The following is a 17,192-nucleotide window of genomic DNA, read 5'->3' as shown; positions in this document are numbered from 1 at the left end:
GTTTGAATACAAAATAATTCCGATTTTATTCAACTTAGTAATCATGAAGCGCACTGTAGATCCACCGAAGTGAGTGTAAATGCGGTAAGCTACGGTACCGTACCACTCCACGTTCCGGAACACGCGTTCTATTATGACGCGGATAAATTTCGAGTTGAAATTACTCTGTAACATACTACTGTTTAAAAATGTAAAGGCAGTTTCGAATTAAAAGTCTAAATTTCGGTAATGGGGCCGACATTGTACTTCGAATTACGAATTATCTGTATTTCGAATTAAACAATTCAAATAACATGCAAAACTGTATCTCATGTTTCCGGGAACGAGACCTTCTTCGAATTAGGCGGGATTTTGAATTAACCGATTTCGAATTATCGAGGTTCTACTGTACTTACAAAGTATCGTTAAGATTATCAGATCACACAACAATTTAAAAGTCAAAACGTGTGGTGGTTTGAAGTATAAAAAAACTAGAAATCTATCTATGTTTTAAAAATATTTCGGAACGTTTAAGCCCAGATTCTATTAATATTACTTAAATGCGTTAAAGTTTAAACTGAACACCACGAAACAAATTAAGTAGATGTCTTTCAATACATTTTGGTAGGGCAGCAGGGAAAATAGTGCAAACTCGCATATCTTTTTCGTTCTTCTCCGCGGGTGAAACTGAAGATTCATCTTCAAAGCATCAGGCGGAAAGACCTCCGATTATCACTTAACACATTCTTGCAAGAAGAGGCTCCTTTGTACGTCATAAGGCGTTATTGGTGCATATTTAAATAATGTTAGATCACTGCTGTCGAGTATGCAGTCATCTTAAACTGTACTGGTACCTTCTCCTCTAAGAACATAATTTACCTTGCACGCACAGCAAAAACTGTTATTTTGATTAAGCACGTATTGAAGTTTCCGTTTTATACTGTCGTCAGATATTCCATGTAATTGTTGTACTGAAAGTTCAACACTTCTAACAATTTCAATATTTGTATGAATTTCTAAGCTAGTAGCTTCTAAACGAGTAATTGCATTAGATATACTTTCAAAGTTCGACTTAATATATGCCAGACTTTCTGGCAACTGTTGGAAAACAATTTCTGCGCAATCTTGATAGAAGTGGCAGAGTATTCCACTTGTATTAACTGCAGATGTGATTCCGAGAAGCAGTTTTGTGAACATTAGTTCGCATTCGGTAAGTTGAAGATGATTTTGTAGAGCTAAAGCTGTCGTCAAACCGCCGAAATATGACGTTTCTATGAAAATAGCTCAAAATATGACTAGGACAAAAAAATAAGCCAAAATATGCATTTATATGACCAATAAAAATCATTGAATTGTGATGATAATCGCCTGATTTGCACCAAAATCCAATCAGGCAAGAAAATAGAGACAAAGAAAAAAATATGACTTTTCCTAAACATCCGAGCCCTAGTGATGATAGAAAGAGGTAAGAGAGAAATAGAAGAGGGGGGGGGTAAAGCATGGAGAAGGGCAATAGCTATACTAAATACAGGTGGATGAAAAGGACAAAACAGGAGCTAAATGCCCTTTTAGTAAAGGAGCTGGATTTAATTAGTTGTGGACGGGAAGAGGCCTTAAGAGGAGGTAATACTGATGGAGCATTAGAGCTAATCGAATACCCAATTAAAAGGGTAGCACAGGCGAACAGAGTTCCTAGGAGGTGAAAGAAGAACGAAGAGGACTGGTACAACAGTGAATGTAAAGAAAAAAGAAAATTAATGATGGTGGCGCTAAAAGAATTTTAATAAGAAGGGAGGGTATGAAGAAAGAATGGCATTTTGTAACCTAAGAAAAAAATACAAATTAAAAATTGCAGAGTGAAAGAGAATCTGGATGAAAGAGCCAGCCGAGCTAATAAATTTGGAGTGCAAGATGAAACAATTGGAGAGGGTATGGGACAGAAGAAACAAAATTAGTAAGGGAGGGAAGAGGATTGGCAAATCGAATATATTGGACGACCAATGGTTTAACTATTTCCGGGAGCTGTTAGGCGGTGAAGACAAATGGAGGCAGGTAAAAAGGGAAATGGCAGGAGGGAGAATTTTAGAGGTTCAAATTCAGGAACTTGATAAAGAGATTTCAAGGGATGAAGTGATAAGGGTGTTGAGTAATCTTAAGAACAAATCAGTGGGAGGATATAATGGTATTAACGTTTTTTGGAAGGAAATAGGCAAACACGATCAGATAAGATGGTTTATGTAAAAAAAAATTACAGGATTTTTGAAGGGGGGAAGTACCCAAAAGAGTTGAAAGTTGGAGTAACATGCCCTATTTATAAAAAGAAAGCAGAAATTTACCAAAGAACTATAGAGGAATAACACTGTTGGACTCACTGAATAAGGTGTATACAAGAGTATTGGCTAGCAGGTTAAGTGTCTGGGCCGAGAGACAGTTGATATTGTTAATTTTTCAAGGGGGGTTCAGAAGAGGACAAAGAACAATAGATTGTATAATGACCATCTATATGATCATAGAAAAGTACCTGGATAGGAAAGGCTACAGTAGATTTTGAGAAAGCATTTGACACGGTTGGTAGAGGTGCATTAATAGAAAAATTAGTGATTCAAGCGTTATATGGAAAGGTATATTATGTTAGATTGGAGGAAAATCTGTTGAGCAACCAAATAGAATGTAAGGTGGGGCTTAAGCAGGGATGTAAGTTATCGCCCATATTGTTTCTTCTGTTTATTAACGACATCCTCCAGGATCATAGAGGAAATAACTGGGTAGTAAATGGGTTGGAGATGCCAGGCTTAATATTTGTCGATGATGTGATGCTTCTAGCCCTAACGGGAAGGGGGGGCTTACAGAAAAGTCTCAACATGTTCGAGGAATTTGTAAGGAAGTGGTCCCTGAAAATTAATGGAAGTAAATCGAAGGTGATGGTAGTAAGACTAAGAAAAGGAAGAATGAAATGATATGGGTGGTACTGGGAGAGAAGATTGAAGAAGTAAGCAATCTGGAATATTTGGGAGTAATTGTAAACAGGAGAGGAGGCTGGGAGGACCAAATTAAAGAGGGCGAAGTGGAAGGGGGCTGCAGCTCTTTCGGTGGTCAACATCCTAGAATCAAAATTCCCTGGTATAAATTAGTTTGCAAAGATTGGTGTTAATAATAATAATAATAATAGTCGTATGGCCTCAGCTACCGTGTGCAGACATTTCAATTTGAGGCCATCTGGCTGTCTGCTCGTCAATTTCGACATTCCGTTTTACTCTAGGCCCACTAGATGGCAGACCAAGTAAACCGAAACTCTCTTCGGTGTCCATGGCTGAGATTTAATGAATTTTGTCGGTTAAACAGCAAATGTGTCACCAGAGATCTTTTACATGCCGACATCGTACGACATGTAGTGTCGAATGGACTTTTTTCCGCCCTTCAAAAATCCAACCACCTCTGCCGGGTTTGAACCCGCTATCTTGGGATCCGGAGGCCGACACTCTACCACTGATCCACAGAAGCAGCTTTGGTGTTACAGACGTTGGTGCTAGGAAGAGTACTGTATGGGGTGAAACTGTGGGGTTTAGAAGACGAAAAAAAAAACAGGTTTGTAGCAGATTATATGCAGATTTAGCAAAAATAATAATGGAATTACCACAGCGTATGGCAAATGCCTGTGCATTACTAATGTGTGCGGAGTTTATTGAAGCAGATTGTGTTAAGAGTACTGAACTACTGGATGAGACTAAAAAGAGAAGGGGGTGTAGTTTTGCAAGCAGTATATCACCAACCCCCTGCTGAGCACTACCATCACAAAGTAACACCAAGAGATTGGCGATTTAAACGCCAGAGTTGATAAAGATCACCAATTATGGGGCAGTGTGATGGGAAAACATGGACTTGCAACTGTAATGCCAATGGTCTGCTGCTCCTTGTTTTATGTGCTGACATGAACTCTTCATTACTAATACTCAGTTCTGCTTGCCTAATCGCTACAAGACCACTTGGATGCATTCTCGCTCAAAGCACTGGCACATCCTTGATTATATTATCACCAGGCAATGTGATAAAAAAGATGTCCTTGTTACAAGGACCTCAAGAAACGTATATGACTGCTGGACAGATCATAAGCTCCTTTTATGCTGTTTGAGAATCTCAGTCTGTCGCAAACCAAAAAGATCCATCCACCACCTGTCCAGAAAGAAATTTGATACTTCTAAACTTCAAGTTGAATCCATTGCTACAGATTACAGAAATGCAATCTCAAACAAACTGGCTAGTCATCCAGTCAGCAGTGATAGTACAAATCAGGAATGGGCCACGCTTCAAAAGTGTCAGCTGAGAAAACAATTGGTTTTGTGAGAAAAAAAGAAGACAGGGCTGCTTTGATGGAAATAATGAAGAAATTAAATGTCTGATCAGTGCCAGATGGGAAGCCCACTTATCCTATCTTCAAGATCATTCTTCCAATGTGAAGAAATCACATTTCTTGAAACTTAAAGGAACATGTCAGGCACAAATTAGGGAAATTAAGAATAACTGATGGCAACAAAAAGCTGAAGAACTGCAAAGACTATCTGATGCCTGTGACCTGCAAAACTTCTATACTGGCATATGGGAGATATATAGTCCAATTCGATCTTCATCGGGGTCATTGAAGACTGCTGACAACCCCATCATTTTAACTGATAATGGAGAAATTTTAGAGCGTTGGAAGGAACATTTCTCTTCACTTCTAAATTGTGTCCCCAATGTTCCTTGAGGACTTTCTTCGTAATGACCCTCAGCAGCCCCAACAACCATGGATAGCAGTTTCCACCTACATACAAGGACTTCACCAAAGCACTCAATCAACTAAAACCAATGAAGGCTCCTGGTCCTAATATCATCCCTCTGGAACTGATACAAAATGGAGGTATACCCTTGAAGACTAGACTCTTCACACTCATCCTCTTGATTTGGGAAACTTGAGAAGAACCTGACGACTTGAAGAATGCTACCATCATCACTATCTTCAAGAAAGGGGATCGTAGTAGTGTATTTGGGAACTACCGTGGTATATCGCTTTTGTCAATTGCAGGTAAAATTCTCGCAAGAATTCTATTAAACCGGCTCGGAGTTATCTCACAGAGGATTTTGTCTGAGTCTCAAGTGTTTTCCAAACCTCCAGAGGCACAAGAGATATGATCTTCTGTGCTAGACAACTCCAGGAAAAATGCAGAGAACAGCAGCAGCCTCTGTATTTAGTTTTTTATCGTCTGGAAAAAGCCTTTGATTCAGTACCAAGATTTGCTATGTGGAAAGTATTGAGACATTTTGGATGTCCTGAACGTTACGTGGAATTGGTTCAAGCTCTTCATGATGGCATGTCTGGAGAGGTTCTTCATGGTAACTGAGTATCAGATTTGTTCCCAATCACTCATGGATTGAAACAAGGATGTGTGCTTGCTCCTACACTCTTTAAACTGTGCTTGGTTGCCATGCTGCATGAATCATCTGCAAACAACTTAGGCATGGAGATTAAATTTCGTTGTGATGGAGGCCTTTTCAATCTGGTAAGACTTGGCTCAGAGACGTACCATCAAACGGGGTGATTTCGGACGGTTTTGAGTTTATTTTAGTCTTAACTCACGAAGGTAATCTTAAATTGCATTGTTTATCATCCTAATAATGAGGAATATATCCAATTAATATAATACCCTACAAACGAAAAATATTCGTCAACGCAGGTTTTCCTGAGAAAACAAAAAGTAGTGTCCGAATTCACCCCGTACTTCGGGGTGATTTCGGACGCACATGCATTTTAAACCACTGTCCGAAGTTTCAAAGTGTATTAGGTGATTTCGGACATAAATAGCCCTTTATTTCAATTCTTCGTCCTTTTAACTTTAATTTTGTGATATTTAAAGTGTTCTGAGGGTGTCCAAAATATGATTAGCTGGTTAATGTCATTGTAATGATAAATGGAATGTGTTACTGATCGATCTTTATTTTCTGACAAGGTAAATGTAGAGTTTTTCGGTCTAAATTGAAATATTAATGGTTATAAACTGCGCAGAGATCCTACTGAGAAATCTCAATTTTTCTTACGAACGATACAAATCTCAGAGCAAAAAGAAAAAGGTCGATACAATGAACTCCTCTCTTCTCAACTTGGACTGGAAGTATTTTCAAACTTTGTTCTTTAGCTATTGTATCCTCAGCAGGGATGTTAAGTAACACAAACACTTTTCTGCTGTTTTTATATGGGCACAAGTATTTGACATCCACATCCCTTGAACGACTATTTCAGGCCAGGCCAAGCCGAAATACTGCCTGTATGCTCTTTGTTCCTCAACTTGTATTTATAATCTGCAACAAGGAAAGCCTCTTCTTGCAACACCAGAACGTCATTACATTCATAGTGTGCTTCATCGCATTCATTTTCACTGCTGCTGCCAGCATCATCACTTGTTTCTGCACTGCTTCCTGCTTTCATCTCGGCGGAAGTCACGGCCAAAAATCGACTTCCCAGGAAGAACATTTTATTTGCGGCGGCGGCGGGAAGTAGCAGGTTGTGTTGGGTTGGAACATGGCCGGAGAGGGTGACGAGCTTCCTTGAGCATTTCCTTCTTCCTCATTTAGCATTGGTAGTCTTACCATTTTTTTGGGTGTACATTCCACACTTTATTTTGTAGGGTGGACCAAGGCACACTATAGAAATCAAATGTTTTCCTACAAGACAACTTGCCATTTTTAATATCACGTGCGGCTTTTTCTAATAATTTTGGTTCGTAATTACACCTCGAATATAGCCTCCGTGGCTCAGACGGTAACGCGTCGGCCTCTCACCGCTGGATACCGTGGTTCAAATCCTGGTCACTCCATGCGAGATTTGTGCTGGACAAAGCGGAGGCGGGACAGGTTTTTCTCCGGGTACTCCGGTTTTCCCTGTCATCTTTCATTCCAGCAACACTCTCCATACTCATCTCATAGCATCTATCACTCATTAATATAAATCACTTTGGGAGTGGCGACCCCATCGTAATAACAGCCTATATCTGATTCGTTCATTACATCCCTGACCCGGTCAAAGACTGGAAAACAGGTTGTAGGTTTTCAATTACACCTCGAAGCAGCTTCTTTCTGCCTCTGATAATTTCTAGCCATTGTCCGAAATCACCCAAACTGCGTTCAGTTTTCAGTAAAATGTGCGTAAAACACCATTTTTCACTAAATCACACCAAAATTCCACAGCAATCATTTATAAACACTTCAGTCAGTTGATCTCACTAAGAACCATAATTATAATGCATTCCGTCCAGCTGCGACAATCGAAAGTATCCACTTAATGTTAATGCATGAACTTTCAACAATGCCAGTGCACACGGGAAAATTACCAAACTATGAAGTCGATTCGTAATAAAAAGCACAGAACGCGGGAAACATAACCTCAAGGTCAAACTAAAACGCGCGCGGAAGTGCAAAGCACCGGCGGTTCGTTGCTATGCCACAAAATACGGCAAATCTACCATACTGTCTGAAATCACCTCTGTGTTTGAAATTGCCCCGTTTGACGGTACTCTGGTTATCCGGGTGACAGAACTGCAATATTCCGATGACACCGCATCTCCTGCTCTAACACCTGCAGAACTACAACAGTCAGTCAACTGCTTTAAAACTGCATGTGATCGCTTTGGTTTTGTCATTAATGCGAAAATAAACTAAGGTACTTGCACAACCTGCCCCAGGATTAACTCTTCCTCAGTTCAGTCTTTCCATCTTAGACACAGCACTGGAACAGGTTGATCACTCTTCATATTTTGGAAGCATCTTGTCTGAACGGTGTACCTGTGAACAAGACGATAAAGGAATTGGGAATGCTCATGCAGCATTCAGATGGTTAATGCACAGTCTTCATGAATAATGACCGAAAACTGCATACCAAACTCATGTGTACAAAGCTGTTGTCATTTCCACGCTGCTGTATTGCTGTGAAACTTAGACACACTATTGCCGTGATATCAAAAAACTTGAGCGCTTCCACTAACAGAAAATGAGATTCATCTTGAATATTAAGTGGGAGGGCTATGTGACCAACACGGCAGTTCTCGACAAAGCACAGCTAAATAGCATTGTGGCAACAATCATCGCCCATCAGCTGAGATGGTTAGGCCATGTTCAACGCATGGGTGATGACAGGCTTTCCTGCCAACTTCTTTATGGTGAACTTTGTTCCAGCAGTAGACCTCATGGAGCCCTTCTTAAGTGTTTTAAGGACCTGCTGAAACACATCCTGAAGACAACTGGTGTAGATATACAGACATGGGAAGAATGTGCTGTGGACCGCTCACTGTGACGGAACACTACATCCACCGCTGTCAACTTGTTTGAAAGAGAACGCCGCAGACATCAACAGGCCAAGTGACAAGCAAGAAAACTCGGTCAATTACACCACCACCCTCCTCCATCCATGTGATTTGTGTGGGCGTATGTTTTATGTCAGGATTGGTCTTTTTAGTCATCGTAAACACATCCATAAACTGAGTTGAACTGGTCAATGTATGCAGGAAGAAGTTATATTTACTCGGATCGAGTTACAGCCGACGACGACGATCACCAACAGGGTGTTGACTTACAAAAATTAAAGTGTATTTTGATAGGATTGGTATGGAGTATATCTGGAAGATAGTTTGGTATGGAAAGGGGAACAGCAGGCACAGGGAGATAGTAGGGAGAGTTAAAGACATCGAAAGGCAGCGCCTGATAGAGTGCAGGGAGAAGGGTTTCCTTAGCCTTTACAATAGTCATAAAAGTTGCAAGAATAAGCCATATCAGCATGAGCAGAGCACAGAGAAGAGGTTTGTTATGGTGGTTTATGGTGCTGTATAAAAATAAGGGATGGACTAGAAGGGCAGATAAGTGTGAGAAAGTGTCCAATGACCTTCACTTGGTGAATGAATATATAGCCTTAGAAAAAATGAGAAGTAAGTTATTGAATCCAAAGGAACAAGCTCTACTTAAGCACGGGATTTGAACGGAAAATTATAAAATGGGTAGCGAATGAATGGACCAGGACTGGTAATTTAAATAAATACTTATGTGCTGTTAAATTATGCGTGGTCAAAATGGAAGAAGAAAATGGCCAAGTATCTTAAAAGTTGTAAAAAGAAGGCTTGGCGTGGGTGATTTAAGTGCTACTCTTCAATAGTGAGTCAGTGGTTTAGGATATTTCAAGTTAAAAGTAGTTAGTGCACAACTCAAGGAGGCTGAAGGAGCGATATGTGTGTGCAGCAAAATGGAGTAATAGAGGAAGTCATGATTAAGAGCAAGCAGACAGGTTCAAGCATATGGAACATGGTTCAAGGACAGTGGCTGCTTGCTAAGATGTGTGCATGTAAAGAGGAAGTGAATAGGCGAGTGTTGCTGACACAAAGGATGGGGGCAGGTCATGTACCCCCACAGAGTGCCGATGTGTTTTATTTATTCATTGTCCTATATCACCGAAAGGCATTTATTTCCCTTATACAGTGTTGCAGTATTGCCAAGGTCTGAGAGTAGGAGCTAATAGTTTTTGTTTTTCTCTTTTTTTATTTTTCTGGGGTTAGATGTAAATTAGTAATGATATATGGTAGGAGGCAGTAGGAGGAATGGTTCATTTTGTTCTATGGGTATTGTGAACATGTATTTGGGTGAAAGCCTGCTCTGTTCAATGTGCGATAAATAAATAAATAAAGAGGAAATGTCATAAAACTACAAGCCAGCTTGCTTGTTTGTTTAGACGATAGATCTTGAATTGATGCTTCATCTGAGCAAGTGTTTATTTCATTGTATATGGAGTGAGATTCTATGTTACTGTCTTGTTTTTTATTTTACTGTGTTAATTGTTAGCTTGATAAAAAAATTTGTTTTGCAGGAGACAAGTCTCGACCAACTATTGTACGGAGTAGCATCGATATTGGAACGAGTGCTACAGTAGTAGAATTTCTAACTGAACTTGGGTGCCGGATGGACTTTGAATACATTGTTCGAGGATATATGTTTAGAAAAGGACGGATGAAAATCACGGTTTCCAAGATTTTCAAGGTACCATTTATTCAGGTGGTATTTATTTTTAAACTTCATTTTTATTTAGCATATATACGAGGTGCATTCAAGTTCTAAGGCCTCTGATTTTTTTTCTAACTAACTACTCATCCGAAAACGATGAAACTGGCGTTACTTCTCGACGTAATTACCCTGCAGACGTACACATTTTTCACAACGTCGACGCCATGATTCCATGGCAGCGGCAAAGGCTTCTTTAGGAGTATGTTTTGACCACTGGAAAATCGCTGAGGCAATAGCAGCACGGCTGGTGAATGTGCGGCCACGGAGAGTGTCTTTCATTGTTGGAAAAAGCCAAAAGTCACTAGGAGCCAGGTCAGGTGAGTAGGGAGCATGAGGGATCACTTCAAAGTTGTTTTCACGAAGAAACGTTTGCGTAACGTTAACTCGATGTGCGGGTGCGTTGTCTTGGTGAAACAGCACGCGCGCAGCCTTTCCCGGACGTTTTTGTTGCAGTGCAGGAAGGAACTTGTTCTTCAAAACATTTTCGTACGATGCACCTGTTACCGTAGTGCCCTTTGGAACGCAATGGGTAAGGATTACGCCCTCGCTGTCCCAGAACATGAACACCATCATTTTTTCAGCACTGGCGGTTACCCGAAATTTTTTTGGTGGCGGTGAATCTGTGTGCTTCCATTGAGCTGACTGGCGCTTTGTTCCTGGATTGAAAAATGGCATCCACGTCTTATCCATTGTCACAATCGACGAAAAGAAAGTCCCATTCATGCTGTCGTTGCGCGTCAACATTGCTTGGCAACATGCCACACGGGCAGCCTTGTGGTCGTCCGTCAGCATTCGTGGCACCCACCTGGATGACACTTTTCGCATTTTCAGGTCGTCATGCAGGATTGTGTGCACAGAACCCACGGAAATGCCAACACTGGAGGCGATCTGTTCAACAGTCATTCAGCGATCCCCCCAAAACAATTCTCTCCACTTTCTCGATCATGTCGTCAGACCGGCTTGTGCGAGCCCGAGGTTGTTTCGGCTTGTTGTCACACGATGTTCTGCCTTCATTAAACTGTCGCACCCATGAACGCACCTTTGACACATCCATAACTCCATCACCACATGTCTCCTTCAACTGTCGATGAATTTGAATTGGTGTCACACCACGCAAATTCAAAAAACGAATGATTGCACGCTGTTCACGTAAGGAAAACGTCGCCATTTTAAATATCTAAAACAGTTCTCATTCTCGCGGCTGGCGCTAAAAATCCATCTGTCGTATAGTGCTGCCATCTCTGTGACGTTTTGACAACGAACGCGGGCTCCTTTTAAAACAATGCACATGTTTCTATTTCTTTCCAGTCTGGAGAAAAAAAATCGGAGGCCTTAGAACTTGAATGCACATCGTAGTGTACAGTAGTGCCGACAGTGTCCAAGGACATGTTTGGTTCTCTTGGTACAGGTCTCTGCGATGTCCATGCACGGCCTGCACATCTGAGTGTGGTGGTGATTGAGATAGGGAGGGGGTGAAACCCGGTGCCTATACCTGTTGAATAACGCCAAGAGGTCTGCTCAAGGCTTAATGTCTCTGATGGGTGAATCGCCATTAACAGCATTGTATGCCTTTGCTCTGTATGAATGCTGCAGAGAGGTTTAGAATTAGGGCATGCAATCAATTCTTTCTTGATTCCAAGGTTGTCTTTGAGACGTAGCCTACCAAAAATTCAAACCAAACCAAACTCCATGGTACTACAGCCCTGATGGGCCTTGGCCTGCCAAACAACTGCTATTTAGCCCAAAGGCATGCAGATTATGAAGTGACGTGTGTTCAGCGCAATGAATCTTCTCAGCCATTATTCTTGGCCTTCTAGACTGAGGCCACTCTCTCTCCGTCAGATAGCTCTTAAATTGTAATCGCATTGACTGAATGGACCTCAAACCAGCCCTCAGATCCAGGTAAAAAAATCCCTGATCTGTCTGGAATTTGTACCTGGGACCCCTGGGAGAGAGGCAGGTACGCTATCCCCTAGACCGTGGGGCCGACTTGACCAAGAATACACTGTCAGAAAAAGAAATTGCAACTCCGTGTCTGTCACTTTATTCATGATTCAACCAGAAATCTATTCCAGCATACTTGTGAGATGAAGTAAACACGAGCAGCTGTCTTGCTTCACTGCTGGAAACGTGTGGATGTATTAACCTTTGTGAAAACATATACTGGCTCGCTGAGGTAAGCTGTTTTTCTAAATAAAGGCATATGCAAACAAGTAAAAAAAAAAAACTTACCACCTCAAAACATCTTCATGTCTCCTTTTCTAGCTGATACTGCATGGGGGCAAATATGGTTCCCCTCCTTCATCCTGTCTCTCCACCATTCCTCATCCAGCACTGCTCCAGTCCTGGTTCCATTGTCCTATGCTGTTCTTCAGAGTCTATCATAATCTTCCTCATTCTCTCTTCCCTGTCGTCTGTCTTTCAAGTGCTTGTCTTCGCAGTCTTTCTTCTTTCATCTGCTTGACATGCCCAAAGCATCTCAATGTGTTTTGTTAAATAAACATTGTTAATAATAAATAAAATAAGGGAAGAAAATCAAACTGAACATAACATTACTGGCACACCGATTAGTCACTCTCTATGATGGCTTAAATCCCCTGAATAGGGCTGTCACTGACTGTGTTGCCACCCAGCTTGATGATAAAGCATTCCATCACCTTCTTTCCAAGGTCATAGTTTCCACAAGTTGGTTTCTTCAAAGTTTAATAGTATGTTGGACACACTACTTCCACCAAACTGGCCTGACATTTTACAACCCTTCAGTCAGCTGTGTCCCCACTTCACCAATTGTAAACCTAATGCTATTCCATGCCACATGACCTTTTAACCTGGTTCCACACAAGTTTTGTAGGATTTAAAGAGCAATGATAGGAACAAAATCTCAGAACTTGTCTTCCAGATTATACACTGGCCCTATCTATATGGTACTCATCACAAGCAGCACAAATGTGTCATGGAATTAAAGACGAAAGCTCTAATTTTACGCTCTTTACTTCATAGCGAGTACCTTTCATTTCTAGCCATTTTTGTATTCAGTATTTTCCTTAGTCTAATACAGTAGAACCTCGATAATTCAAAATCGGTTAATTCAAAATCCCACGTAATTCGAAGAAGCTCTCGTTCCCGGAAACATGAGATACAGTTTTGCCTGTTATTTAAATTGTTTAATTCGAAATACGGATAATTCGTAATTCGAAGTATAATGTCGGCCCCATTACCGAAATTCAGACTTAATTCGAAACTGCCTTTACATTTTAAAACAGTATGTTACAGAGTAATTTCAACTCGAAATTTATGTGCGTCATAATAGAACGCGTGTTCCGGAACGTGGAGGGGTAGCTTTCCGCACTTACACTCACTTTGGTGTGTACAGTTCGCTTCATGATTGCCAAGTTGAATGAAATCGGAATTCTTTTGTATTCAACCTTTTAAGGAACGCCGTAATATCACGCAACAGGCAGTGTGCGGGAAAACAGAATGCGCGAACACTGGCGATGCCGACAGTTGACAAAAAAGCGTGGCTCATATAATAAATTCGTAGGCACCGAACAATACTGTCATTGTCGATGAAACTGCATTGCTTTATTTTAATGCCAGCCCAAACGGTCTTATGGTTTTAATGGAGAAAGTGCCAGCCGGGGAATCTTACAAGGGTCGGGGATCTTTGTTGCAATTGCAATGCACATGGAAGCGAGAAACTTTATCCCTTCGTCAGAGAAAAATTCGATAAGTTACAATGTTTTAAGGGCGTCGGGCACTTTCCATCCCAGTACAAAGCATCTAAAAATGCAAACAGTACAGATATCAAAAAAATAATGCATTTGCACAGGGGAACCAGCATAATTTATCCTTGTCTTTGAATTGCGTGATTTTTTTTTCCTTTCGTTGCGTGAGGTTATGTTCGTCAGTGCAAGTGCATTATTTAACATTGTAAATGCACCTTGTTGGATACATTTCAGAAATAGTTTTTCCATGGCATTGGAAAGGTTTAAACTGTGAAATGAGGTGATTGCATGTATTAATGACTCTTAGAATACTTTGTGACGCGGCAAGTGTTCACATTTCTGAAGTACGAGAGAAGTGCCATGGCGGGAAATCGTACAAGGATAGGGTTATAGGAAAGTTTGTTTTTAAAGGCATCGGGTACTTTCTGTGTAAATACAAGGCATCTAAAATGCATACAGTATAGTACTCCAATGAATAAAGCACTTACACATGGGAGCCAGAATAGATTTCCCCTCTTCTTTGAATCGTGCTTTTTTTTTCTTTCTTTCGTTGCGTGAGGTTATATTTGCCAGTGAGATATGTAAGTGCATTATTTGAATACTGTAAATGCACCTTTTTGGATACATTTTGGAAATAGTTCCTTTTTAATGGCATTTGAAAGGTATAAACTGTGAATCAAGGTTAACTGCATGCAGTAACGGGCCTTAGAATATTTCGTAACGCGGCAAGGGTTGGTACTTCTGAATTGCGAATTGGCACGTAATTCGAAGTCCGATTTTTGAAACCTTCCGATGAAGGTGGGCGGCATATGCTGTGTATGGAACTGTGTGTTTCTGTAGTGGATGATAGTGTTGTGTGTGGTGTGAGAATTACAGGAATATTGGGGACAGTAAAACACTTGTCACTGAGATAGGGTAAATAACCGTTTCAGGTTAAAATCTCCAATCTGAATCGAACCTGGGACCCCCTGAACCGAAAGTGACTAGGCTGACCAGCCAGAGCCAGAAAAGGGATTGATGAGGGGCATTTTCTTCATGTTTAGAGAAAACATCTTTAAACCACTATTCGAACACATTATCATCCATCTCTTTCTGGTAATCCATTATGGATTTTGATTTGAATAGTAGCAGTCCTTTGTCAAGAAACTCATTTTCACTCTCACTGTAAAGAACGTGTCTCTTTCCCTTTCTGGAGGGATTGTTTTCAACTCTATAATCCCTCGAGTAATGCCTGCTCTTGGACTTTTTATAGGTCCTTCCACGCTTTTGTGGGGCTGAGTGGCTCAGGTGGTTGGGGCGCTAGCCTTCTGAGCGCAACTTGGCAGGTTCAATCCTGGCTCAGTCCGATGTTATTTGAAGGTGCTCCAGTTCTTCACCCTCGTGGTGGTAGATTTACTGGCACGTAAAAGAAATCCTGCTGGACTAAATTACGGCACCTCGGGGTCTTTGAAAACTATAAAAGTAGTTGGTGGAACAAAAAGCAAATAATATTATTTTATTTAGTTACACACTTTTGACCTGCATTCACCCACATCTTGTCAAGATAGTAAATAGGCCTAGAATCATCACAAAACTTCTTTATTTGCTGTAAATACTTGTCCTTCCACAACACTATTTTGTCCTCAGTTAATGCCCACTGGCATCACTATTCGCTAAAAAAAATTTACCGAGCTCGATAGCTGTATTTAAGGATAAAAATTTCATAATGTTTCATATTGAAGTGTATCGCAATGAAATTGAAATAATAAATAAGGTAGTTCAACCTATTCAATACAAATAAATACGAAATATAGTGTTACATTCCTATTTAATTATAAGTGGATGCGGTACCGGTTTCGCCCCCAATCCGGGTCATCATCAGCCGATAAAACGCAAAAAACAATGCATAGGTAAGAAAGAAATTAAAGATCAAGTCCCCACAAAAACAGTTGAAGAGGCAAAATAAAACGGGTAGGCACTGTAAAATTCAGAAGAAGTAGAAGGTAAGTCACTTAAAAGAAGCAAGGCGCAATCTTCTGAACAGCAGCATAGCACACGCAAAGTTCGGCATTGTCTCATAATGTTTACGAGAAGTGGAGAACAGTTAAATGAGCCAGCTTGCATACACTATCAGGCGTGAAGTCGCAACACAAACCAACAAATGTGAAGATGCAAAATCGTGCAGAAGCTGACGAAGAGTAGCTCAATTGAAGTAAATTGCCAGCTCCCGAAGACCACCGCAAAGCAACGTCAGGCACTGTGCTTTCAAATGCCGACTGAACTTGATGAATAGCTTAATGGTCCAGTATTTGCTTCGGTCATAAAAATGTACATATATATAATACAATTCAATATGATTGAAATATGTAACTAGGATCTTGTAGATTTTTTAGAACCGTAGACGTAAAAAACAATTGTGAAGAGAAAAATGGTAAAAAGTGCAATACCGGAAACAAATGAAAAACATACATGTACAGTGCGCTATTTCTTAAAGATAAAAATTCAGGTCGTAATTGAAGTAGTCTAAAGTCGGCGCAAGGCATGAGTTTAAATTTGAATGTGAAAACCCAAAATGCAGGTGGCTATAGTATATTAGTATACAGTTCAATTCGGAAAGTAGGGTGTGTTTTTTTTTTTAGAGGAGCGGTGAAAAGAAAAGATAGGATAAGTTAATAAAGGAAGAAGATTTTCACATTCAAATTTAAACTAGTGCCTTGCGATGACTTTTACTACTTCAATTACGACCTGAATTTTTATCTTCAAGAAACAGCGCACTGTGCATATATCTTTTTCATTTGTTTCCGGTATTGCGCTTTTAACAATTTTTCTCTTCACAATTGTTTATTACGTCAACTGTTCTAAAAAAATCTATAAGATCCTAGTGACACATTTCAATTATATTGAATTGTATTATATATATATGTACATTTTCAAGACCGAAGCAAATACTGGATCATTAAGCTATTCATCAAGTTCAGTCGGCGTTTGAAAGCACAGTGCCTGACGTTGAATATTTCACGCTGATCTTCGGGAGCTGGCAATTTACTTCAATTGTGCTACTCGCCTTTGGCTTCTGTACGATTTTGCATCTTCACATTTGTTGGTTTGTGTTGTGACTTCGCGCCTAATAGTGTATGCAAGCTGGCTCATTTAACTGTTCTCCGCTTCTCATAAACATTGAGACAATGCCAAACTTTGCGTGTGCTATGCTGCTGTTCAGAAGATTGCGCCTTGCTTTTTTAAGTGACTTACCTTCTACTTCTTCTGAATTTTACAGTGCCTATCCCTGTTGTTTTTAGTTTGCCTCTTCAACTGTTTTTGTGGGGACTTGATCTTTAATTTCTTTCTTACCTATGCATTGTTTTATGCGTTTTATTCGGCTGATGATGACTCGGATTGGGGTCGAAACCGGTACCGCATCCACTTATAATTAAATAGAAA

General features: G+C 40.4%; 1 protein-coding gene across 3 annotated transcripts in view; it reads left to right on the top strand.

The window, feature by feature from the left end:
* The window catches only part of MED18 (mediator complex subunit 18), a 75,062-nt gene that overhangs the window by 33,628 nt on the left and 24,242 nt on the right, over positions 1 to 17,192 (top strand). For 2 of the 3 annotated variants that reach the window (XM_067144455.2, XM_067144454.2), the window contains exon 4: positions 9,854 to 10,038. In XM_067144455.2, the coding sequence (XP_067000556.1) occupies positions 9,854 to 10,038 (185 nt within the window). The remainder of the gene's footprint in view (positions 1 to 9,853; positions 10,039 to 17,192) is intronic. The other variant, XM_067144456.2, reaches the window with a different exon arrangement.

Source organism: Anabrus simplex, chromosome 3, assembly GCF_040414725.1.
Source record: "Anabrus simplex isolate iqAnaSimp1 chromosome 3, ASM4041472v1, whole genome shotgun sequence".
Lineage (NCBI taxonomy): Eukaryota > Metazoa > Arthropoda > Insecta > Orthoptera > Tettigoniidae > Anabrus > Anabrus simplex.
The sequence above is the reverse complement of the archived record's forward strand: the minus strand, read 5'-3'. Positions and strand labels throughout refer to the sequence as shown.